General features: G+C 40.3%; 1 protein-coding gene across 2 annotated transcripts in view; it reads right to left on the reverse strand.

Annotated features, from left to right (window-relative positions):
* SH2D4B (SH2 domain containing 4B) overlaps positions 1-27,454 on the reverse strand; it is a 253,263-nt gene that overhangs the window by 193,865 nt on the left and 31,944 nt on the right. Inside the window, exon 1 of one of the 2 annotated variants that reach the window (XM_072627974.1) lies at positions 1,743-1,902. The exons of the other annotated variant lie outside the window; for it this stretch is intronic. Coding sequence (XP_072484075.1) covers positions 1,743-1,902 — 160 coding nt within the window. Of the gene's footprint in view, positions 1-1,742; positions 1,903-27,454 lie in introns of those variants that run through there. 2 annotated transcript variants of the gene reach the window in all.

Consider the following 27,454-nt stretch of genomic DNA (forward strand, 5'->3'; position numbering starts at 1 on the left):
GGACCATCTCTTTTTATATTCTAATCTTCATGACATCGTTGTGAAGAAAGCTGTACTGGTATCCCATTTTACAAATGAGGCAATCAAGCCCAAGGAGACACTTTGCCCAAGGTTACATAGCTATTAAGAGGCAGTAATTCAAACCTAAATTTCAAATCTATATCTTGGGATTCTAAATCCACAGCTCTGGCCACTATTCCAGGCTGCCTGTCAGTAAGCCATTAAAGAAATGTCAGATAAATGTAATCCTGGGCTATGCAGTCATAGTTTGCCATCAGCAGATCCCAGACTTGCTCAGATACAACTAGACTTTGACTACCAAAAACTTCCATGTGGAACCTTTATTCATGCTATCCCTATCTCATCCCTCTCCTAAATGCAGTGAAGGTGTTATGCAGGTAAGAGAAATTAATTGCTGTTCAGTGTTTCAATCATAACCCCATTTGGGGCTTTCTTAGCAAAGACACTGGAGTGGTTTGCCATTTACTTCTCCAGCTCATTTATAGATGAGGAAACTGAGACAATCAGGGTTAAGTAACTTGCCTAGGGGCAACAGGAAATAAGTATCTGAGATTGGATTTGAACTCAGGTCTTCCTGACTCCAGGCCCAGCACTATCTACTGCACCACCTAGCTGCCCATGAGGGGAAATGAGGCTTAAGATCATTTGCCCAGTTAGTCACATATCCAGAACTAATACAGTAAGTCTCCTGTCTTGGGGCCTCTGCTTTCCACCAGACCACCTTGTCCTTCATAAACAAGAGCTAAGATTCTAAAGTTACCTCAGTCACCCCAACTTGTTCACAGATATGAGTGCTAGGAAAGAAGGGAGGGGACACCAGAGATACCATCTGAAGAATGGTGAGTAACTGCTCCCTGTGTATGCCAGGAAGAGAAAGAGACAGATGATTTCAGTTACAGTGGGAAGAAGCTTTTTTAAAATGGGGTAGAGAATTAACAGGGTGGTAAAAATACATTCCAGCCCAGAAACAAGAGGGCTTCAAATAAGTTACCAGACCCAAAGAATGGAAATCTCATTTACCCTCTCAGCCTCTCATATGGCTGAGCCCTCCTGTTCTGGATACAGTCAGGCTCCTATTGTCAGACCCTGAGACTCTAGTTCCCCTTTGGTTCTTACCTGTTAAATAAGGTGACTAAGAAACTGATTCAATCCGCTCTCAGGGAACTACAAGTTTTTCTAAGTAGCTTTACCGAATGTCCAGGACAGAATAGTTAGATAGGAAGTTTCTATACTAAGCATAGGACCATCTTAGACTCTCAGGACAAAACTCTAAATCAGAAAAGGTCTTAGGAAGCCTAGGAGTTGAAATCAGGAATTCTGCTTTCTTTCTCAGCCTATAGCTTTTCTTCCTGCCTAAAGGAGAACAAAGCCCAGGTAAGGGAGATGGTATCCCAGACTTAACAATTTATCTCAAAGAGAGGAACTTTTTAAGATTTCCCATCTCTCATAGGGTAGCATTATATGGGGAAAAGGGTATAGGAGTTGGAGAAAAAGGAGCTGAGTTCAAATTCAGATTCTTCCATGGACTACCTGTGAGACTTTGGACAAGTTCCCCTGCCCTTCTTGGCCTCAGTTTCCTCACCTGTAAGCGTTAGACTGGATGACCTCTCAGGTCCTTTCTCTGATCCTAGACTCTCTCTCTCCTCTCTGCCACCCCTCCCTCTAGTTCTCCTCCTCTGTCAAGGAGGCCCGGTTACCTCGCCTGAAATTCCGCAGCACACCCCCCTCGGCCTCCTCCCTGGCCGCCCTCGCCTCCCTCTCCTGCCAGCGCCGCAGCTGCTCCTCCCTCATCTTGTAGAAAAGGATGTGCTTCTGTTCATCATTCAATTCTGCCAGGAGCTCCGGGTCAATGTACATTTCCCTCAGGATCTGCTGCAGCATGGTGCCCACTGGGTACAGTGGGATGGCTTCCAGGCACAGCCAGCCAGGGGCAGCAATCCCAAGCCCCTGGGTCCAGAGGGCACTCAGATCAGCTTCCAGGGAGAGGAGGGACCCTCCAAGAGCCCTCTCCTCCAGTTGTTTCTCAGTGTCCTTTAGACTCCCATGATACTCCTTTAAGAGACATCTTTAGCACTCCCAGAGCTATTCCACTCAGCTTGCCATGCCGAAGTAGCCACAGATATCAGATAGAAGAATGAGAGAGGATGGGTTGCCTTGGGTGCTGAGGCTGTTTCATACCACAAAATCAGCTCCCGAGCTTTTCACCCCTAGTTGCTCCATCATCCAGCAGAAAAGCCCTGAGGCCCCTGGGAGGATGGATGAGGCAGCTGGACCCTCTGTCAGCCTCTGCAGGGCTCCAGCCCCATGCCAGGAGCCTACAGAAGCGGCCAGCAGAGTGTCAAGTGATCTACCAACTGAAAGTAACGACGACACCACCAATATCTATGTCACTCCACCTGCTTCTGGGAATTGATCTCTCTTCTGCTGATAAGAGAGGAGACAGGTTTGCCTTGTTATTTCCTAAGCTACGGGGCCAATTTTCAGAGGGAGCCTGTGGAACTGAGCTCCAGTGAAGGTGAAACCCACTCCTGTCTTCTTCAACACTGCTCAAGCTTCCTCAGGGGCACTCACTGATGTAGCTGACATCTTGGTAGTGGGAAATGTTGTGGGTCTTTTTTATTCAATTCTAGCCTTTAAAATAGCATTGAATTTATATAAGCCAGACAAGAATCAGTTCTTAAGAACTCATGTAAACTGTCTGTCAGCCTTATTACCATTAATTCAATTTCCACATGCAACTCAAGAAAGATAGGAGATTTCTGTATAAGTAAACGGTAAATTCTTGCTACACAATGGAAATTCCCTGATATCAGTGAAACACAGTTTCTCTTTGGGGAGAGTGGAGGAAGCAGTTGGATCATAAAAGGTGAAAAAAATGTAAAAGTTAGAAACAAAAGTTAGATACTGACAATCTGTGGCAGAGGAAGAAAAATAGTAATTAGGTTCCTGCTCCAGGTAGATCCAGGCTTATACCCATTCACTGCCCATCTGGCATGGTGTCCTGTGTATTTGTGACTGAACAGATGTGCCCAGTGGGAGATCAATCACCTCCAATATCAAAATTCTTAAAATTGGTAAAGATCCATTTAGTTAGGAACACTGGTTCCCAAAGATGTCTTAGCTCAATTGGTCAATGCAATTTGTGAAGCACTTACTATGTGCCAGATGCTCTGCTAAGCGCTAGGGACACAAAGACGTTTTTTTTTTTTTTAAAGTTTTCAACATTCATTTCCGCAAAATTTTGAGTTTCTCTCCTCTCCCCACTCCAAAACGCCTTGCATTCTGATTGTCCCTTCCACCAATGTGTCCTCCCTTCTAACATCCCGCCCTTCCCTTAACCCCATCTTCTCTCTTGTCTTGTAGGGCAAGATAAATTTCTATACCCCATTATCTGTACTTCTTATTTCCCAGCTATATGCAGAAACTATTCTCAACGTTTGTTCCTAAAACTTTGGGTTCCAACTTCTCTTCCTTCCTCCTTCCCCACCCATCCCCACTGAGAAGGCAAGCAATTCAATTTAGGCTATGTGCGTGTAGTTTTGCAAATGACTTCCAAAATAGTCATGTTGTGAAAGACTAATTATATTTCCCTCCATCCTATCCTGCCCCCCATTTCTTTTATCTCTTTTGACCTTGTCCCTCTCCAAAAGTGTTTACTTCTAATTGCTCCTTTCTCCCATTTGTTCTCCCTTCCATCATCCCCTGATCCTGCTTGTCCCCTTCTCCCCTACTTTCCTGTAGTGTAAGATAGGTTTTCATACCAAATTGAGTGTGCATGTTATTCCCTCCTTAAACCATATGTGATGAGAGTAAGCTTCACTTTTTCCCTCTCACCTCCCCCCTTTTCCCCTCCATTAAAAAAGCTTTTTCTTGCCTCTTCTGTGAGAGATAATTTGCCCCATTCCATTTCTCCCTTTCTCCTCCCAATATAAGAAATACAGGTAATGGGATATAAAAATCTACCTTACCCTATAAGAAAAGAGAGAAGATGGGGATAAGGGAAGGGAGGGGTGTGATAGAAGGGAGGGCAGATTGGGGGAAGAGGTAATCAGAATGCACAGTATCATGGGAGAGGGGGAGAGGAGAGATGGGGAGAAAATTTGGAATTAAAAAATCTTATGGAAATGAATGTTGAAAACTAAAAATAAATGAAGAAATAAAGAAAACTTGGGAAAAAAAGAAAAAAAAAGAAGTTTAAGTAACTAGGCCCAAGCTCTTATGTGTGCATGTATATGGATAATTGTGGGGAATGACAGTTTGAATTTTGTATTATATTTAGAATATCATTGGCTCTTTTGTTGTCATTTCTGTTGCAGAAGGTATTTTCTGAGCAAGACATAATTTACCACTAGGTTACTATTAATGAAAGGGAGAGATAACCAGTTTTAGAATTGTCAGTCATTTGAATAACATCACAGTGGTATTAAGCTTGAGGGAAATAAAAGAATGAGGTACTTCTGGCCTACTAAGAGAAGTTCCAACCTTATCGAGAATTTCTCTCCTTTGAACCCTGTGAATTCTCTCTCACCCCTTAGTTTTTTTTTGTAATCTGATCTCTTCCTATTCAACTCTCCCTGTGCTCATTGTCTCTCTGTCTCTCTGTCTCTCTCTCTCTATGTGTGTGTGTGTGTGTGTGTGTGTGTGTGTGTGTGTGTGTGTGTGTGTGTGTAATCCCTCTGACTACCCAAATACTGAGAAATGTCTCAAGAGTTACAAATGTTATCTTTCCATGTAGGAATGTAAACAGTTCAATTTTAGTAAGTCCCTTGTGATTTCTCTTTCCTGCTTATGTTTTCATGCTTCTCTTGATTCTTGAATTTGAAAGTCAAATTTCCTTTTCTACTCTGGTCTTTTCATCAAGAATGCTTGAAGTCCTCTATTTCATTGAATAACCATTTTTCCCCTAAAGTATTATACTCAGTTTTGCTGGGTATGTGGTTCTTGGTTTTAATCCTAGTTCCTTTGACTTCTAGAATATCATATTTCAAGCCCTTTGATACCTTAATGTAGAAGATGCTAGATCTTTTGTTATCCTGATTGCATTTTCACAATAATTGAATTGTTTCTTTCTAGTTGCTTTCAATGTTTTCTCCTTGACCTGGGAACTCTGGAATTTGGCTACAATATTCCTAGGAGTTTCCCTTTTTGGACCTCTTTTAGGAGGTAGTCAGTAGATTCTTTCAATATTTACTTTGCCCTCTGGTTCTAGAATATCAGGGCAGTTTTTAATGATATCAAGGCTCTTTTTTTGATCATGACTTTCAGATAGTCCCATAGTTTTTAAATTGTCACTCCTGGATCTATTTTCCAAGTCAGTTGTTTTTCCAATGAGATATTTCACATTATCTTCCATTTTTTCATTCTTTTGGTTTTGTTTTGTAACTTCTTGGTTTCTCATAAAGTCATTAGCTTCCATCTATTCCATTCTAATTTTTAAAGAACTGTTTTCTTCAATGAACTTTGGAACCTCCTTTTCCATTTGGCTAATTCTGCCTTTTAAAGCATTCTTGTCCTCATTGGATTTTTGGACCTCTTTTGCCAATTGAGTTAGCCTATTTTTAAAGGTGTTATTTTTTTCAGCATTTTTTGGGTCTCCTGATTCATTTTTCATTTTTCTTGCATCACTCTCATTTCCCTTCCCAATTTTTCCTCCACTGCACTTACTTGATTTTCAAAATCTTTTTTGAGCTCTTCCATGGTCTGACACTATTACATATTTATTTTGGATGTTTGGGAAGCAGAAGCCTTGACTTTTATGTCTTCCCCTGATGGTAAACATTGTTCTTCCTCAGTTGAAAGAATGAGAGAAAATATTTGTTCACCAAGGAAGTAGCCTTCTATAGTCTTATTTTTTTCCCTTTTTTTGGCATTTTCCCAACCACTTACTTGCCTTTTGGGTCTTTTGTCAAGAGTAGGGTACACTCTGAAGACCTATAAGTTCTCAGTTCCTCCAAGGTGGCACAAACAAGGGAGAGGAGTTTACTCCCTGGCCTGGCTCCTGGCTGAGATTAATATCAGCTGTTCAATTCCTCCAGGGGCTTTAAGCAGGAGCAGGCTGCCATTCAGGGCTGAGGTCCAGATCAGCAACTCACTTCCCCCAGGGGCTTTAAGCTGAGGGTTCCAACAATGGAAGCTGTCTCCTGCCTGCCAAGGCAACCACAGCTACCACAGTTCACTGCTACTGCTGCTTCCACCACCACCGCCTGGGGCCAAGGCTTGGGGAGGACCCTGCTCCCTTCTTGCTCAGGTTGAAAAACCCTCTCACTGACCTTTGAAGTGTCTTTGTTGCCTGTGGGCTGAGGAATCTGAGAAACTCTGCTGCTTCTGGGGATTCTGCCCCTGAGGCTTGCTCTGGCCCTGCTCCTCTGGGTGCCACACAGCCAAGGCTGGGCTGTGCTCTGCTCCATGTCCAGTGTGACAGATCTTTCCCATGGGCCTTCTAGGTCACCCTAGGATGGAAATCTCCTCCACTCCATCATTCTGTGGCTTCTGCTGCTCTAGAATTTATTGAGAGTCATTCTTTACTGCTATTTTATGGGCTGTGGGGGAAGAGCTAGACTATGTGCATCTTTCTGTTCTGCCTCACAAAGACTTTTTTTACAAACAGTTTAGGCAGAAGGAAGTCTGAGAATGGAAGAAATAAGCAGCTGAAATGATTGAAAAAAACTCTTGAAGAAGGCATTGTTGTTGTTCAATCATTTTTTCAGGTAGGTCCAATTCTTTGTGATGGCAACGAAACTGGAGTGGTTTGCTATTTCCTTCTCCAGCTTATTTTAAAGATGAGGAAACTGAGGTAAACAGAGTTCAATAACTTGTCCATAGTTTCATAGCCAGTGAGTGTCTAAGGCTAGATTTGAACTCAGGAAGATGAGTCTCCTAATACCAGGCCCAGCCCTCTGTGCACTATACAATATCAACCAGCCACACGGTTTGCCAGAAGGTACACTTTGAGCTAAATCTTGAAGAAAGCCAGGGAAAGATAAAGGTAGATGTAAGGGTACAGAAAAGTATTCCAGGTATGGGGAATAATCAGTACAAAAAGTGGGTGAGGGGGAGATGTGGTGTTCCATTCGAGGAGGGCATGGAGCTGGATAGCAGAGTATATAGAAGTCAAGTGTATGAAAACTACAAAGAGCTAGTTTATAGAGAACTTTAAGCATCAAGAAAAGGAATCTATATTTGGTCCTGAAGATAAAAAGAAGATGCTGAAGCTTGTTGAGCAGAGGAATGACATGATCTGATGGACACTTTTTAGAAAAATCACCTTTGGCCACTGAATGGAAGATGGATTAGATTTGTGGGAGATTTGATCAAGGCAGACCAGTTGGGAGGCTATTGAAATATCTTGTGATGAGGGTCTGAACTACAGTGCTGGCTTTCCCTACAGTGTAGGGAAAGAGATGTTGTGAAGGTGGAAATGACAAGATTTGACATATATTGGATGAGGTGAAAATGAGCATGGAATCAAGGATTGTGGACCTGGGTGACCAGGAAAATGAAGATATACTCCATAAAAATAGGGAAGTTGGGAAGAGAGGAATGTTTAAAGAAGCTCACAGGGGATAATTAGCTCTGTTTTGGACGTGTTGAGATTGAGGTGCCTATAGGACAGTAGTCCTAGGGGGCAACCAGGTGGTGCAGTGGATAGAGCAGTGGGCCTGGGGTCAGAAAGACCAGAGTTCATATCTGATCTCTGACAGTTAATAGCTTTGTGACCGTGGGCAAGTCACTTAACCCCTGCTTGCATAAAACTGGAGAAGGAAATGTCAAACCACTCCAGTATCTTTGACAAGAAAATTCCATGAGAGCTTTAAAGATGCTAAAAGACATGACAATGAAAGATGAGCTTCTCAGATTGGAAGGGCCTGATATGTTATGATCCACAGGGTCACAAAGAGTCAGGCATGACTGAACAACTACAACAATAGATCATCCAGTTTGAGATGTCCAAAGGACACCTAGAAACATGTAACTAGCTAAGAAAAGACATTAGAACTGTTTATGTAAATCTAAGAATTTTCTGAAGAGAAATGGTAACTGAACCCATAGGAGCTGATGAAATCATGAAGGAGGATGGTATAAAATAAAAAAAATGAGTCTTAATGGACATGCATGATTAATGGTCATGACATGGATGAAGAACAGAGGAAAATGAGAGCATCAGGAGAAGAACCAGGAGAGAATAGTATTACAAAACAAAGAGGAGAGTATCCTATAGAAGTGGGTGATTGACCGTTTCAAATGCTGCAGAGAAGATAAGAAGAATGAGGCTAATAGTTTGAGATCCTCCTACTCAAGATCTATCCTAATATCACCACACCTATCACATTGCTGTCCTCTCTACCTCAAATTACGTTGTGTTTATTTCATATATATTTTGTTTTTATTATCTTGCCTACATGGTGATCCCCTTTCAATAGAATTTAAGATCACTGAGAGCAGGAAGAATTTTGTTTATGTCTTTGTATTATCAATATATGACACATACTAGATACACAAATGGAAGGAAGGAAGGAAGGAAGGAGGGAAGGAAGAAAGGAAGGAAGGAAGGAAGGGATGAAGGAAGACAGAAAAACAGGCACAACACTCACATAGACTTAACAGATCCAAAAGGGCTGATGTACAGGGAAGCCTTATCAGCAGACACTTTGCCTTCACGCTGAGTTCTACTTCCTAGCTCCCATATTGACTTTCTTCTCAAATCAAAGGATCATAGATTTATAGATGCAAGGAACTTTAGAGGCCATCTAATTCAAACCTCTCATTTTATAGATAAGAAAAGTGAGCCCCAGAGAGAGGTAATGATTTTTTTTTCAATATCACACAGACTATAATTAGTAGATAGAATCAATGTTTGAACCCAGGTCCTCTTATTCCAAATCCAACATTCTTTTCATTGCACCACTTAGTCTTTCCATGGCTTCAGATCCATTTAGAAAGAACATACTCAGATTTGTTCCTTTGGCTCAACCCAACATTGCACAATCCATGAGGCCTCTGACATTAGAAGCATCTTCTCCCACTTTCCCTCCTTCCTAATAAGGAAAGAAATCTAGCTACTGCTCCACTCAATCCAGCAAACATCTCTAAAGTGTTTATTATGCTTATGGGTACCATGCTAAAATGTTAATATATATATATATATGTACATAAATACAGTCCTTAAAGAGGCTATGTTCTATGTAGTAGAGATAATGTTTACATGGACAACTATACTACAAAGCAATTTAAGGAAGAAAAGACCATAGTCATTTGAAGCAATCGAAGAAAGCTTCATAACAGGAGGTCATAGTACTTGAGCTGAACCTTCAAGGAAGATAAGGATTCTAAAAAGCTGATATGAAGAGGGAAAATAGTCCAAGCAGAAGAAAAAGCTTGGGGTGTAAAACCTAAAGGTCAGAGAAGTGAATAATGTAGTTTTCCAGGAACATAAAGTGTATAAAGGAGAGAAATGTGAAATAAAACTGGACAGGGTACTTTGGAACTCGACGACAGAAGGCCATCATAATAGCTCCCATTTGGAAAGCACTTTCAGGTTTGCAAAGAGCTTTGTATAAACTATCTTATTTGATCCTCACTACAATCCTGTGAAGTAGGTGCTGTTATTATTTCCAGCAGTGCAAAACTTATAAATTTATGTTTTATTCTAGAGGCAATGAGGAGTCCCTGAAGATTTCTTTAGCCAGAGAGTTCTAGGGTTAGATTTCTGTCTTAAGAATCTTATTTTGACTGATTTGAGATAGAGGCTGGGAGACCAATTAAGAGGCTATTACGTTAATAATCCTGGTGAGTAGTGATGAGAACCTCCACTAGGAAGATTGGCTAAGTGATCAGACAGCAGGAGATGTTATGGAGAGACAATCAGTAGGACATGGTAGCAGGACAAAAATGAGCTGTTAAAAGAAATCTTGATTCTGACCTCACTCTCTTCAATAAGGCAAACTCAGAAAATAAGACCCAAAGAGTCTGTTAGCACACCAAGGCAGCTTGTGGCTGGGTGCAGCCAGCTCCTGTTAAACTGCTCACTGCTTTTTATAGAAAGGAGTAAACAACTTCCATATAAGAGCAAGCGTAGTTTGATTGATACCCATAATTATGAGGAGAAGAGATTAGTGCCACCTCAGCTCCTCCCTAAGTATTGTGATTGGCACATAGAAATATGAGAAGAGGGGGTTACTGAGCATGGGCACCATCATCTCCAATAGTCTAGTTGTACACATACTCAAAGTTTAAACAAGGTTTTAAAATGGAGTCACTCAGACTGACTGCACAGGTAGCAGACTTTGCAAAGAGCAAAGGGGGATGGGAAAGGTAAGAGTCAAGAATTACATCAATGTTTTAAGTTTGGATGCCTGTGACAATGGCAGTTGTTGTTGTTCAGTCATTTCTGATTCTTTATGACCCCCACTGGGGTTCTGTTGAAGGTACTGCAATGGTTTACATTTTATTCTCCAGCTCATTTTACAGATGAGAAAACTGAGGCAAACAGAATTAAATGACTTACCCAGGTTCACACAGCCAGTAAGCATCTAGGGCCAGATTTCAACTCAGGAAGATGAGTTGTTCTTACTCCAGGTCTGGTACTCTGCACCACCTAGCTGCCAAAGAATATTGGTACTCTTAACAAAATAGGGAAATTTCAAGTGTAACTAATTTGGAAGGCCAAGAGGATCTCTAGGTGGAGATGTCCAGCAAGAAGGCAGAGATGCACGGAAGGTACCAGAGCTTGGTGTTCAGATTTAGGAGTCTTCTGTCTAAAACTGATAACTGAATCATGGGAGTGGATGAAATCAGCAAAGGAAAAAGAGACAGACTCAGGATAGAGCCTTACTCAGCTGACTGCTGTAGTAATCTACTTAGCAAAGAGATTGCTGCCCTCTGCTGATCTGCTGATGTAGTTCTACAGCAGGTTCACCACTCTGAGTGTACCTTGAGTCAAATCAATTTAACAAACATTGAACATCTCTTATGTGTGAAGGATCTAAAATATTACAGTTGTGATATCAAAACTAGAAGAAGATGTTATATATAGGGCTGACCAGTGGTAGAGAAGGTAGTCCTCAATTCAATTCACCTCAGCATTTATTAATCACCTAATGTGTACAAAATATTGTGCTGAGTGCTAGAAGAAATTCATTTTAGACACCATCCTCCCAGGCTCTCAGGCTTGTAACCTAGAAGTCATCCTGGATACCTATCTCTCACCCTCGTATTTAATCTGTTACCATAGCCTGATGATTTCACCTTTGCTGCATCTCTCAAATAAGCCTCCTTCGCTCTTTTGACATAGTCAGCAAACCCTTATCATCTCATGCCTTGATTATTGCAAAACAGCTTGCTAGTAAGTGTCCCTTCCTCAAGTCTCTCCCCATTCCAATCTATTCTCCATTAAGTCATTAAAGTGATTTTCCTAAAATGAAAGAAAGTCTGATAGTGTCACCCCATTACTTAATAAATTCCAATGACTTCTTTATTGTCTCCAGGAACAAATACAAAATGGTCTGTTTGACATTCAATGCCCTTTGCCCTTCTACCTTTCCTAGCCTTCTTATACCTTACTCTCCAAGGTGTATTCTTTAATCCAATAACGCTGGCCTCCTAATTGTTCCATGAACTAGACACTGCATTTCTCCACTCCAGGCATTTTCTCTGGCAGTCCCGCATGCCTAGAATGCTCTCCCTACTCCACTCTAACTACTGACCTCTCTGAAGTCCAGTGATTTCCCCCTTTTACTTATTTCCTATTTATCCTGCATGTGGCTTGTTTTGTTTATGCTGTTCGTATATTGTCTCCCCTATTAGGCTGTAAGCTCCTTGAGGAATGCCTTTTACTTCTTTTTGTATTTCCAGTATACACTGGCAAACAGTAGGCACTTAACAAATTTTTTTTTAATTGAATTGAATTGAAATAAGATAGTCCACATAGGACTTACTGTTAGATAAGAGGATATGACACATGCACACACAAATTACTATTGTAATTGCTGTTTTAATTGTCACCTATAGATGCAAAAGTTATTGATACTGTAGTTTTAAAAGCTGAGTTGAAATTTTAATTTTTTGGCAACTAGGCCTGGTAATTTTTAAAAAACTAAGAGCAGAGCCCTAATGAAGACAGTAGGAGAAAAATGTGGAAAAGACAGAAAGAAAGAGAATGAGGAAAATTTTCTTCCTTGGAAGAACTATCTACACTATTATTTTTGGAAGAAACATGATAAAGAGAATTTTACGAGGAGTGAATCTGGAGAAATACTGTTAAAAGTTAAGTCTTAAAAGAAACTATAGAAGATGGAAAGAAAGAACACTGACGCAAATTATTTCCTAATGAAACAGTTTTAACCTTTTCCTTGCTGAGAGAATAAAGCAAATTTTGATGAGAGACTTTGGTATGTTAAGTGAACTGATTAGGGGAATTATGTTTCCAGAAGTAAAGAAGGATCATCTACAGTCACAGTGTTGATTAGAAGTAACTAGCTGTGATCTTTCTCACAGATAAAATATTAAAGTTATTTATCTCTTTATGTTATTATTGATTGTGCTATTAATAACTTACATAGCCAGTAACTTGAATATTGAATTAATCCTATGAGATTAGGGGGTATGATATAGAGAAAGATATGAAAAAACTGCTTATTAGGAAAAATTTCTGGAAATTATTAAAATAATTTAATATTTAATATTATTTCAATACTACTGATATTATGTTGTGGGTCTCCGAGTTGATTAATTAGAAAGAAAGGGATTATAATTTTATCAATTAATGAGGAATTATCCAAACATATCCCTGGATTACCCTAGAACTCCAGATAATGAGTCAAATAGCTGGTTGAGAGGTGACCAACATTTGAAGCTGGTTATTTGCTTAACCTTCTTACAATGCAACACAAAAATAATAGAAAACTTACTTATGATAAGAAGGAGGAATTTGAGTTTAGCTTTAAAAGGAATTCAACAAGCTAAGAGAATGTAAGATGATGCTTAAAAATAAATAGGGCATGTCATGACCAAAGGCAAGGAGGTAACAAAGTATACAGTATGTTTAAGCGACAGACAGTTCAATTTGGCTCAAGCATAAAGAACGTAGAGAAGAGTTTTATGATATAAATTTGGAAAGGTATCAGAGTAACAGATTGTAGAAGGTCTTAAATGTCAGGCAGTACTTTGGAATTTGGGAATCATCTGCATAATGGTGATGGTTGAAATCTTGGGGAATGAATAAGATTGCCAACACAGAAAGTAGAGAGAGGAAAAAAGAATGCTGAGGGCAGAACCATGAAGATAGTACAACTGAAGTGGTCAGAAAGAAGACAGGACAAAGCACGAAAAGACAGAGAACTGTAATAGGGATGGGAAAAGAACCACAAGAATGCTTTATATGGTGAACCAAGGAAGGAAAAAGCATCCAAAAAGAGGAAGTGATCATTAGTATCAAATGTTTCAGAAAGATCAAAGAGGATAAGAACAGAAAAAAAGCACCACTGGATATAATAATTCAAAAGTTGGTAATTACCTTGGAAGGAGTAGTTTTGATAGAATAGTGAGTGCAGAAACTAGGTAAGTGGTTGAGGATTGAAGAAGTGGTGAAGAAGTAGGAGCATAAAACATGTAGACAAATCTGGAAAGAAGTTTGACAGTAAAAAGGAGAACAAAAAGCAGATGTTAACTGCATTGCATCAAGGGAAATTTTTTTAGGATTAGATGAAATGGAAAATATTTATAAATAGGTGGAAAGGAGTCTGTGGAGAAAAAGAGAGAATGGTCAATCAGTGCAATAGATTAGGGAGACAGTATAAAGAAGGAAATTAACCTAATAGGCTAATGTCTGATAAACCCAAAGACCCCAACTACTAGAATAAGGATTCAATATTTGACCAAAACTACTAGGAATATTGGAAAGCAGTTTGGCAGAAATTTGGTTTAGACCAGTATCTCAAGCCACATATTGAGAGAGTTTGTGCATGTAGCAACGGACAGACCTAGCTGCATACAGTTAAGTAGCTGAGTCCCAATAAGCACTCGTTATTGCATTGATTATGAACTGGGTTATTATGGGTATGATTGTTTTCTTGTAAGACTTTTCCTTTTGAAAATCTTTCACATCTTAAGGCACTTTGGCACTGTGAAAAGAGTACTAGATATGATGCTAGGAAACCTGGTGTGAATCTTGGCTCCGACACTACCTGTATGGTCGCAGACTAGGCACCTGACCTCCTTAAGTCTCTGAGTCCCCATCTCTAAAATGGGAGTAGATTTAGAATAACCCAGAGTTTTGTAAATCTTAAAGTATATGCAAATGTGAGCTATTATCCATCTGTACAGTTATATACTTCACTTATTTCATGGGAGGTAGAGGGAATATACACATAAGGAGATGCCTCTATAAAAGTGTAAGTTGAACTGTGATGACAGGACCAAGGGGCATCTCTCATTCTATAAATATGCACAAACCACTATGATGGAAGGAAGGTATGGGTGAGCAACAAAGGAATCCCAATTGAAATTCATGTAGTGACCATGGAAACCAACCCTCTTTCCCCCTCTGTCCTGGACTGGTTTGCTTCTGCCCCAAAAGAATTTACCTTCCCTACTAGTCTAAGAGATTTTAAAAATTCTGCTTTATGATTAAGCCCTCCCTATTTAATACTTCTGCTTATAAAACTGATCTGGCTAAGGCTCTGGTGGAACCAAAATATCAGGCTTGTGACTCCTTCATCACTCTGCTATCATTCATACTAGATGCTGGATGTGTCCTCCACTTTCCATAGGTTTCCTCCCTCCCATTTCCCTCCATCACAAACAACATTGACCACACCTCAAGGGTTAGTGGCCCTTTATTTACATAATAATGAGAGTAATTATAGCAAGGGAAAGAAGAAAGGAGCAGAAAAGAGGTCAAAGGTCTGTGAGCATACATAGGTAATGGAGGATGCTGTTAGCTACAGCAGAGAAGTGACTGCTTCTGACACCCTCCTGTGCTGGAAAGAAGTCAGAGGTTACTTTACTTCTCTAATTTGGAAACCAACCCTCTTTCACCCTTTATCCTAGGCTGCAGTCATGGGAGATAGAAGTTGACTCTGAAGGTAGTTAGGACAAACCATTTCACCAAACCTGGTCTGATTTGTACCACAGCCACTGGTGACAGTCTTTCTGGATCTAGCTTCGAACCACATTGTTTATCATAGCAATAGCCAAAACCATAAAGCACAGCCAATCTAACTTTCAAGAACATTATAGGAAATACCAAAGGAGTAGAAATCATTAGCTGGTTGTATACTTAACTCTGGAAGAAAGTAAACTTGGTGCCAAAATGGAGGATGAAACACAACCTCTCACTTTCAACCTTGATTCCCTACCCTCCGGCACCTTTCTTCAGAATTCTTTGCAACAACTCTTTCCAGTAGTTCCAGTTCTATAACTGGCTAGTAGATGCTAGGTGCAGGCTCCATGACAACACTGGACTACCCAAGCATTATCACATTTTATTCCCCACCAAACCTCTTGATACCAAGGAAGCCACAATGGAGATAAGAGGAATCCCAGTTTGGCAGACAGAGAAACCAAGGCTTGAAGAGGATGTTTGACTGGCCTACAGTCATATTTTAAGTCAATGGGAGCAACAGAGCCAAGACCTGAGATCACTTGAAGTAAAGGTTCCTAGTACAGCCTAAAATGGAACCATGCGTGTTCACTGGTTCCTCAAGCAAAAGCTGAAGGACTATTTTTCCATGATATGGTTGAAAAGATTCCTGCTGTGGTTCAAATGTTGGACAAGATGACAATTAAGGTACCCTTTAGACTTTAAAATTTTATATTTAGGAAAATCTTTCTTTAGTCAAGCATATAGTTTTGCTGGGACAAAGCCTTCTTCAAGGCAAGGCCTCATAAGTGTGATGGTTCCAAAAAAGGATTTTTTTTTGCCATGAATGGAAATAAAATCTAGGCCTAGCTTGTCTTGGCCATCTGCTCGAGTTGGTTTCTTTTTACTATTCCTTAATTTTAATTGATTTTGGGGAGAAAGAGATAAATGACAGTGAGAATATAAGAGACTTCCTTCCACGCTCTTTGAGTCTATCCCTAGATGCCTTATATATTCCAAAATGGATACTAGAAATCCCAAAATGAATTCCATTGTCTTTTCTCCCTGTGAAGCAAGAGACTGAAATCTAGTCCTTTCCCTATCATTAATTAGCTGGTGACCCTGGGCAATTTATTTAACCTCTCTGGGTTTCAGTCACCTCATCTATGAAATTGGAATCATAATACCTTGCATGCCTGAATAGGGGTCTAGATAAGGTGATCTCAAAGGTCCCTTTCAGCTCTATGATCTTTAAGCATATGATAAATGTCAGGAGCCAGCCAGAGTCTCTTGTCTACTTTTGGAGGACAGCTGTGGGAAGGACAAGGAAGCAGCCAAATCCTCAGGTAAATTATAGATCAGAGCTATAAAGCACGCTGAAATGATGAACCAAATTTCAAATAGACCATCCCCTGGACAGTAGGATAGGAAAAGGATGGAAGGGGAGGAGGAAGGCTGCTGACTATGTGCTCCCTGCATAGACATCAGAGGAGAGGCAGGAAAGCTCCAGAAGGTTCCCAGGACATATGGCAATAGAAGGGATTGTCGCCAGTTACAGACATGGAAGGAAAGAAGTGGAGAAATGCCCATATAACAGTCCCTGGGTTGGGAAATTTCTCTCTTCAGCAGCAATGCCCAGCTGAGTCATAGATGAGGCTGTGGCTCCCTCTTAGGGCAGAAAAAAATTCTGCTCCCTGTACAACTCTACTCAGATTACCCAGAAGACACCCAAGCAAGGGAAACACCCCCTTTTCATGGGGTCTGTTGCTTGGCTTCCTCTGATTTCAGATGAGTTGGAACAACTCTGGTGCACAACAGAAGAAACAGATCTGGAGTAGAGGAGTCAAAAGGGACCCAGCTCCTGGAGACACACAGTCTTCTTTCTCCATGCTACTACAGGACAGGAGTGAGCTGATGAGCAGCCAAGGGTCACATAGGGAGATTGAGCAAGATTTAGGACTCTTCATGGGACTGCATCACTCAATTAGCAACAGGATTTATTAAATATATACTATAGGCAAGTCATTCATTCTGCTGGGCATTATGGGAGAGGGTCCTCAGCTTCAGAGGATGACATGACCTAATTGGGAAGAAAGGACATTTGGCCTATTGGCCCAGCTGCAGGCTAGAGCTTTCTAACACACTCTAAATGGAAGAAAACCCAAATGCAGGTTGTCATTTGTCTTTTTCTTTCTTCCTTTCTTTCTGTCTTTCTTTTTTTTTTTTTGGCTTGTTTCTTTGGGGGTTTTTTTGTTTAATTTTAGGGAGTGATTTCATATATATATAAATATAAATGAAAATCCAAGGCAGACTGTGATATCTGAGACATTATGGGTATCATACTTAGAACTGTAAGGACCAGTAGAGGTCCTTACAATCTCCTTGCTTTTCAGATGAGAAAACTGCATCTACAAGGACAAGATCAGACTGAGAGCTGAAGAGACACTGAAAGGCTTCCAATGCAACTCCCTTTATTTTACTGATAAGGAAACCAAGGCTCAGAGAAATTAAGTGATGGATTCATAGAGTCACAGATTTAGAGCTGGAAGACATTTTGGAGACCATTTAATCTTACCTCTTTATTTTACAAATAATGAAACTGAGGCCCAGAAAGGTTAAGCAACTTACCCAAGGTTATACAGGACACACAAAAATAAAGCCTCAATTTGGGTAGTTCTCTTCAGTTACTGAGTGACTCTCCTCACAACCAACAACTATAAGATAGGTAGACCAAGTATCATTACCCATATGTGAGTCAAGAAAGGATTTGTAATTTTCCCAGAAAGGGTTATTCCCAGGGTAGGGACTGGCTCTCCCAACACAGATTGAAACCTGCTTATGGCTTTAACAGTTTAAGTCTTAAAGAGTTACCTGAATCACTGAGGGATGAAGTGACTTGCCTTAGGAGGACCAAAGGAAGCAAAAAATAAAGGAAATAAGCATTTGAACAGTAATGCTTAAAGATAACTATTAAATGTCAGAGGTAGGATTTGAACCCAGGTCTTCCAATCTCTTAAGTATATAGATCTCTATCTACTATCCTGCATTCGCTGCTGGGAGAAACTGAGGTTCAAAGAGGAATCCTTCATTCTTTCAACAAGTATTTATTAAGTGGCTGCTGTATGCCAAACGTGTGTCTGAGCAGGCCAACTACAAAAATACTAGAATACAGGATGTTATCAAAAAAAGTGTGTGATTGGTCTGGTGGTGAGAGCAAGGGATACCAGATGAAGAGCGTGTGAGTTTTACTGTGACACTCAAGATGTCAGAAGAAGGGAAAAAGGTCCCCCCAGCTGTCCCTAGCATATTGGGTGGACCCTGTGTTGTGAGCTTATGAGAGAACATCGACAAAGATCACAAAGGATGGGTAGGCATGGATGACTTGCTGCTTACATCCTTGAAAGGAACATCTCCACTGAATAAGTTAAAGTTACAACTGAGTGTTTTGAGTATGTGCTAGATGTGGGACACTGTCCCAGGCTAGCTGTGTGATCCTGAGCAAGAGATTTATCCAGGATCACGCAGCTAGTAAAGTGACAGCTGCAGGATTCAATTCCAAGTCCAGCTCTGAGATTCTGATACTCACCCTACAGCCAGTACTCTTTCCCAGTATAACCGGTAAATTCATGTGTAAAGGAGACTGCTCTGGGCTGGTATACTCAAGGAAGGCTTCTCAGAGGAAGTGTGGCTTAAGCTGGGCTTTCAAGGATGATGCTTAGGGTATAATTAAGAAAGGAGGAAGAACAAGCCCAGCCCCATGGGCCTCAGACATTTACTAGCTGTGTGACTCTGGCTGTATAACTTAACTCTGTTTGCCTCTGTTTTCCTCATCTGTAAAATGAACCAGAGAAGAAAATGGCAGACCACTCCAGTATCTCTGCCAAAAGAAAACCCCTCTCAGATGGGGTCATGAAGAATAAAACATGACTAAAATGACTGAACAGCCAACATTCATATGAAAAAATGCTCCAAATCATATATAAGATAAAATTAAAGCAACTCTGAAGTTTCACCCCCCGCCCCATCTGTCATGAATTTTTGGAAGACCTACGGAAGAACAGAATGAATTTATGCATTGTTGATGGAGCTGTGAATTGGTCCATCCATTTTAAAAAACAATTTGGAACTAATCAGCACATTCCCTTTGAACCATGTGACATCATTACTAGGCATATGCTCAAAAGAGATCAAAGACAGAGTAAATGGAGTCACATATGGGAAAGGTTTATAGCATTCATTACAGCAAAGAATTGGAAAGAAAGTGGGCACTCATCAGTTGGTGAACAGATGAACAAAAAGGGAGAATTAGTATATGATTGTAATAGAACATTATTGGATCATAGGAAATGTAAAAAGCGATGGATTTGAAGAAACCTGCGATGACTTCTCTGAACTGACATGGAATGAAATGATCAGAACCATGAAAACTATTTATTTACATAACCCCAGTATCATAAAGGAAAACATCTTTGAAAGTCTCAAGAACTCTGATCAGTGTCATAACCAGTCATGACTCCAGAAGACTCCATAAAACACATCTGCCATTCCTTATTGGAAAAGTGATGGACTGCAGGTGCTGAACGAGACACATTTTCAGACAAAAAAAAATATTTATTTTGTTGGACTATAAGAGAGGGCTTTTATTTGGTAGGAAGGAGAGTTTAGGGGACATTGAAAGAGCAGTGATAGTTATGCTACACTATAAAAAAAGTACAAAAGGGTTAATGAAGTATTTGAAAAACACAGAAAAGAACAGAGCACAATTCAGAAGAAGAAGGAAAGGAAGGGGAAGAGAATTAGCATTTATTAAGTGCCTACTATGTACCAGGTACAAATGTTATACCGTTTGATCCTCACAACAACCCTAGGAGGAAGATGATGTTATTATCCTCATTTTACAGGTGAGGAAACTGAGGTAGACAGAAGTTAAGTGACTTGCCCAAGGTCATACAACTAGCAAATATCTGAGGGAGGATTTGTACTCAGATCTTCCTGACTCCAGGCCCAGTGCTTGATTCATTCTTACACCTAGCAGCTCTGCTGTGGTAATGCTATCACACTGAATTATTTATGTGCAGGGTATGTATGCCTGCGTAAAACATAAATGTGTAAATATATATATGTATATATTACATATATAGGTTGCATTAATAGAACAATGCTTCTCAAAGTATAGTGAAAAACTTTCACTGGGTCCAAAAGATCAAAACATTTTTCATAAAAATAAAACATTTTAGCTTCCAATACAGTAAATACTGAGATATAAACCAAGACTCTTGGGGGGAGGTCATCGATAATTTTTGAGGATAAAAGAGTCCTAAGAACCACTGTAATAGATTAACAGTTTCATATACAATCTTCTTGTGACCTCTTTTGTACATGTTCATGTTCATTGTTCTTGTTTGTTTTATTGATTTTCTAGTTCATAATAATGTTTTTAGTTAGAAAAAAAAGAGGAAGGTAAGCCCATGAATGTGTAGAGGATGAGGTGAAGGAAGCACCCCACCCCCTGCCTGTCTTCTACTGGTAAAGCAATCACCTCAAAAATCCCCTAAATACTATGAGACTGTGACCTGTGCTGCAATGAGAAACCTAGTCAAGAAAGCACCTAAACAGGAAAGCCCCTGAATACATATATGGGGGAAGAAGGAAAGGGGATAGAAGCTAAAGATTAGGATGTTGCCTGAAAGTTCCACTTCTACAGCTCCTCCCTCACCTTCTGGAGGCTCTCTTCTCTAGTTTCTCACCCCAGAATACTCACCCCTCCTTTCTCTTACCTTTTTCTCCAGCCACCATCTTAAAACAGCCTTTACTCCCACCCTGACTTGTTGTCAGGGAGACCCGAGTTCCAATTCAGCAAACTTTTACTAGTTATATAACCCTAAACATGTCACTTAATCTTGTCCTGTCTCAGTTTCCTCAACTGTATAACGGGAACAATATCATCGGTCTACTTATCTCCTAGAGTCATCATGGAGATCAAATGAGATACGATGTATTCAAAGTAGCTTGCAAACCTTAAAAGGCTATATAAACTTCAGTCGTTATGATTACCATGGCCAAGCTGAACCTTGAAAAAGAGATCTGATCATGTAACATCCTCCCTATATTACAAAGGTGGGGGATTATGGGTATGGAAAATGGTATACATGCGTTATGAACTTGATTTATGTGTTGGTTTGTTCCATGGAATTGTCTCGCCTCTCCCCACTGTTTTCTTTGATATTGTTTGTTATAATGGATGATTCTCTGAGTGGAGAAAGGGGAATGATATTTGGGGAAATGAAAGCGATATAAAAGATACCAATTTATCCTCCTCAGTATTATTATTGTCATTATTATTATTTAAAGAGTACCAGATTTGGAACCAAGAGACCTGGGTGCTACCTAACCCTAGCTGTGTATAATTTACATAACTTCTCTGTGCCCTGCTTTCCCCATCTATAAAAACAGAAATTACAATCCCTGCCTTGATTCTTTCACAAGGCTACAAGGACCAAATAAGCAATGCTTGTATGTTCATGAACCTTCTTGGAAGAAAATCAAACATTATTTGCAAAATATTAGATGTAAAATGAAAGGTTCCCAGAGTCAATCCCTGTAAGAAGACATCCTGGACTTGAATCCTCATGGCCTGAGTGAGTCATAATCTTCATTTTCTCTCCCTAACCCTCACTTCACTTTGCAATACAATGTTTCATACAGCAGTTGTATCATAACAATGTTATCTCACTGTATTCTGTGAGGGAACTCAGCCATTGGTACAATTAAAGACCTCTCACGTGAAAATGGCTAATTTGGAATTGCCGGTAAGTGACTCATGGTTTGGGTCCCAAGCCTGTACAGGATGTGCTTTGTCATGGTCTTCTTTTTGGCCAAGGTGGCTTAGTTAGGGCTGTTTCCCACACATCATTCTTTGTCAGGAACTCTTATCAGTTCCTTTTTTGAACTTCAGCAACGCAAAACCAGCTGTTGTTTTTTCTTTCTCTTCCTCTGTGTTTCTCTTGACACAAATTACCTCTAAAGAGCACTGCAGGTATCAGACACTCAGACACAGAAGGTGGATTTCCTATCTCTTGATTCCGCATCCCATGACCACAATAGTACAAACAAAAACAATGCTGAAAGATGACAGAACTAAGTTCAATGAAGTAACCTCTCATGTTTTGAGAGAATAATTAAGAAAGTGGGCCTCCTACCTCTCTGCCACAAGACATAGTACTAACAGTACAGGAGATGTCTACGGATAAGAGATTGAGTTGTGGCTGATGTGTGATCTTGATGTGCTTGACTACTTATTTGTTATGAATGGGGGCTGACCTGGAAGGGAAAAAAAGGAGGGAGTTAATGAGTAGTGCTAGAAATGAAAAAAAAACAGTAAGAAAAGAACATTAATAAAACATGTAAAAATGATACCCTTTGCCACCCAAGGACCTTATCAAGCAACCCCAAATCTTGTTATTGCTAACTAGGATAAAAATGTTTTATTTTCAATAAACCAACAAGTATTTATCAAATATTACAATAGACACTGAGGTTACAAATACAAAGAAGGAAGGAAGGAAGGAAGGAAGGAAGGAAGGAAGGAAGGAAGGAAGGAAGGAAGGAAGGAAGGAAGGATGGATGGATCTTTTCTTTTAAAAAGTTAATATTTAAGGGCAGAGACAACAAAGACATTTGTAAGCATGTAAGGAAATAACACTTAACACAGACAAATACAAAGCATGTGCTAATAATTACAAAATAACTGAAAGAGGAGAGAGGGGAGAGAGAGGGAGACAAAGAAAGAAGGGGGAAAGATGAGTTGAAAAGGACAGAGGAAAGAAGGAATAAGAAAGAGAGATACAATCAGAGAGAGGTAGAAGGTAGCATCTGAGCTATGCTTTGAAGTAGCTTACCTCAAAGTCCCTAGATGCTACCGACCCTAGGAGGTAGAGCTGAGGAAGGAGCGTGTACCAGACAAGAGGGATAGCCTGTAGAAGGGCCCAGAAGAGGAAGGTGGAAGTTGGGTGTGGGGAACAGTGAGTTAGGACAGTTTGATTGAAACATAGGGTATTTGAAGTAGAATAATATTCAAGAATATTGAAAAGATTGGTAAGAATAAGATTTTAGAGGACTTCAATGCCAGGATAAGTAGTTGGCATTTCTCATAAAGGCAATGGGAAGGTACTAAAGATTTCTGAGTAGGACAGTGACACAGTCAAATGTGTCTTTTAGCAACACCAGTTTGACAGCTATGTGGAAGAAGGATTGGAAAGAAAGAGACTGGAAGCCAATTAAGAGCCTCTTGCAGTCATCCAGGTGAAAGATGATGAGGCCCTGTGATAAGACAGAGACTGTATGAGTGGCACAAAGGGCATGGATGCAGAGGATAGTGTGGAAGTAGAGAAGACAACATTTGGGAACTGATTAGATAAGGGGGTAGAGGAGGAGAGCGAGGGAGAGGAAAGGGTCAACGATGACTCAGGCTGAGAACATGGCTATTTAGAAGAATGGGGGTACCCTCAATAGAAAAGAGTTGAGAAGAGGATTTGTGGAATGAAAGTGATGGTACTGTGGTCAGACACTTAAGCATCACCATATGCAGACACTACCACTCTGACCGCTCTGGGTTCCAGCATAATCACCCTGAATGATTTCACATCCATCTTGGATTTCTCCTACATAACCTACTCCTGGATAAAGGAGAACTAGGAGTAACACATCTGGAAAAAAATCCTAATAATTAGAGCTGTCCAAAAGTAAAACAGGCTGCCTTGGGAGGCTTGACAGGGATGATGGATAGGAGATTTTTATTCAGGTTCAGGTTGTAAAGTTTCCAATGTCCCTTCCAACTCTGAGAAGATGTGACTCTGTGATTAGCATATTCAATCTCTCCCTAGATACCCCCATTTTAAAGAACATACTGCAGGCCCAGGGATGTGCAACTTGTCTGACTATAACAGTGGCCTCAAGAGAGAAGATAATTTAGCTTCAGAGAAGAAAATAAACTATGTACCCAGAGAAGACTGGGTGGGAGGGAGGAGTGACTTCTCTGTCAGTTTTCTTGGCTTCTAGGGGTCATGGGCCCTAAATTTGAAGAGTTTTAAAGCACTGGCTAAAGGGAAGTACTGGCATGTGGGCCTCAATTCCCAAAGGACCAAGGAGTGGTCTCTTGGGCCCAAAGAGTCAGATGCTCACTCAGAGCTTCAGCTTTGGCTTTAGTCTGGCCAAGATGCTGACCACTGGCATGGGCTCCTGGAGCTGAGGTAAAACACCCTATACTTCACTGCCTGACCACTTATTCTTTAAATCATTTAGTTTTCTTCATCTCAAGTATGGTTTCCCACTTCAGTGCCTAATCTATCCTCAATCATTTAATTCCTTTTAGTCATGTAAATGCCACCCACCTTAACAGTGCACAAGTGTGCGCAGTTGCATGCACACACACACACGTTCAAGTGAACACCGTTCATGAGTTTATAGATTCATAGAATGTTGAAACTGAATAGTGTCTTAGTGATCTAGTCCAATTCTTTCATTTTACAGATGAGGAAACTGAGTCTAGAGAGTTAAAGTCTATTCTTTTCTGGATCAATTCTAGATAAAGCATTCCTAAAAATCCATTCCCAATCGACAAGCATGTTGATCAACAAGCAACTACTATGTGGTAGGTACTGAAGTAGGTCCTGGGAATACAAATGTGATAAAAAAAAATCCCCACTTGAAAGAAGCTGACATTTGAATGGGAGAGGTCTCAGTTTTCCCCCTGAAATTGAAAAAAAAAAAATGGAAGTGCTTTTGCTAAATTCTCCTAAGAGCTATATAACCAGCAGGTCATTTTGTCAGTTTAAGATTATTTTCACGGAGGGTCAATACACTACATTTATAATCCCTGTTCTAGGTGACAGCCTTTCAAATATTTGAAGACAGCTAAAACACGTTCCCTGATTCTTCCTTTTGCCAGGCTAAAAATCCCTCTAAAACAAATATGTCTACCTTTTCCGCTACCCCCATAGGGTCACCACCCCAATTCAGGCACCTCCTCTCCGTATTATAATAACCATTTTACATCCAGTCTCTCCCATTTCAAAACCATCCTTTCAACTGCTGCCAAATGGATATTCCTAAAGCACTTGTCTGACCATCTTACTTCCTGCTTAAGAAGCTTTGGTGACTGCTTATTGTCTCTAGAATAAAATAGAAGACATCCACTGGTACTCAGATGTCATCTGTGGCTCCAAGAAACTGTAATGTATGCAGTGGCCATACCCCAGTCAAACTGTCTCAGCAAATGGGCTAAACCAGGTTGAGGGTAACTGACAGGGGGTTAGAGGGATGTCTACCCAAGCACACGAAGACTTTCCCTAGCAAAATGGGTGGACGAGAACAATTTGTTCAAATGACCATGAAGGTGACTGAAATGGGCACCATGGAGCACTGAGACCTTGGTTAGACATCCAACATACCAAGGCACCAAGGGCATCCACTACATCCTGGGACATGGTCAGTCATTGTCTTGTCACTGGCCTTCAATGACTCTGGAAGAGAGAATAAAGGTGATGATTTTGTGCAGATCTGCCTCACTTAGATCTAATTTGTTCTCCAGCCAAGAGATCACCCCATGATGTCACTAGTCCTCTTCAGAAACAACATATCTATTTCTTTGTCTACATACATGATGTTTTCCATGTGCAGGATGTAATCTCCATGAAGGGGACTGTTTTAATTTTTGTCTTCTCCCTGTTATTCAACATGCTACCTAGAACATAAAACATGCTTTAAAAATTATTGTTAAAATAAACTGAATTGAATACAGGTACTTGCCTCACAAGGTGACCAATCTCTCTATTTCTCTACAAAATGACAACCAGATAAATATCAAACAGGCCCATATTTGTCTTGAGATGATTGTTTTTCTCTACAGAGAAGACAGGATTGTGTTTTTTAAATTTTAGACCATCAGACACACAAAGCACCAACTCCACAGTTTTCTTTAGAACCTTTGATCTCCAGGGAGATGACCCTGGCATGAAAAAGACCCTTTGCCACTTCTTTTCAAATACAAATAAAAATAATGAGCTTCTGGTTAATGGGGCACAGTGAGGGGCTGTGGGCCCAGAATAGAACGAAAAGATTTTGCAAACTCTCTTGACTAGACAGCTACAGTGCTGAATTGAGGGAAAATCAGGCTGTCTAACCTAGCCTGCCTCCAGTAAGTACCACCCCTCCCCACCAAAAGGAAAAAAAAGTGGGATCCGCAGTGTCCCATTTGGAAATATCTCTGACCAAAGTCCAAAAATAAGCATTCCCCTGCTATCCACCTCCATCTAAGGGTTGTATATTGATTCCATGTCCCTACTTTACAAATATTAACAATTCACACAATTGGATTTACCACAAAGATTTTTAAAGTAGTGAAGATAAAAACTGTGTATAACCTTCCACCTCAGCATCCAGCTTCCTGGATTTGCTTGTATATTTACAGATTAATTTTTTCTCTTCCTCTGAAAATGACACATCTAAGCAACACAGCAACTTCTAAAAACAAGATGTCAGCTCTTTCAATCTCCTATTCTTGATTTTCTAATATGATTTCCACTCTGAGTCTCCAAGGATAGCAGGACCTTTTTTGTATCTAGCCACCTAAACAATTCCTCCTAAAATGACTCCATATTCACTTTTGTCCTTGAGGCAGATCTCTTGAGCCCAAAAAGAGAATCATCTTTCCTCTGAGAACAGAGCTCAGCCACGCAAGTAGGCCAGGAAGAAGAAGGTCACAAAAGCGAAACTTGAGAAAGGGTGACAGCAATATCATAAAATATAGTAGTGAGTTGGATAGGTCCCATGACACAGACTCTGAAATAACTCAGAGATGCTTCCAGGTTTGCAAAATTCTTTCCTCATAATAATTTTGTGAGTAGGCAGCATACATGCTACAATCCCCATTTTACAGATGAGGAAACTGAAGCTTTAGCAAGTTAAGTGCCTTGCTAACTAGTATGTATCTGAGACAGTATTCAAATCCAGCTTTAAAAGGTCAGTTCAAACCCCAAACAGTTCCTTGATTGTACTTCCCATGCTCTACACACCCATGTATTCTCTCTGAAGCCAAGAGGAGAGACAGAGAGAGACAGACAGACAGACAGACAGACAGAAAGAGAGAGAGAGAGACAGAGAGACAGAAAGAGAGAGAGAGAGACAGAAAGAGAGAGAGAGACAGAAAGAGAGAGAGAGAGATGCAGAGAGAGACAGAGAGAGAAAAAGAGATAGAGACAGAGAGTTAGAACCTGCACCCTATTGATTTTTCTCCAAACCTCACACTGAATCACTACTTGAAACATCAGTTCCACAATGAAAATGTCAGCAAATTCATAT

This window comes from Notamacropus eugenii, chromosome 1 (genome assembly GCF_028372415.1).
Source record: "Notamacropus eugenii isolate mMacEug1 chromosome 1, mMacEug1.pri_v2, whole genome shotgun sequence".
Classification (NCBI taxonomy): Eukaryota; Metazoa; Chordata; class Mammalia; order Diprotodontia; family Macropodidae; genus Notamacropus; species Notamacropus eugenii.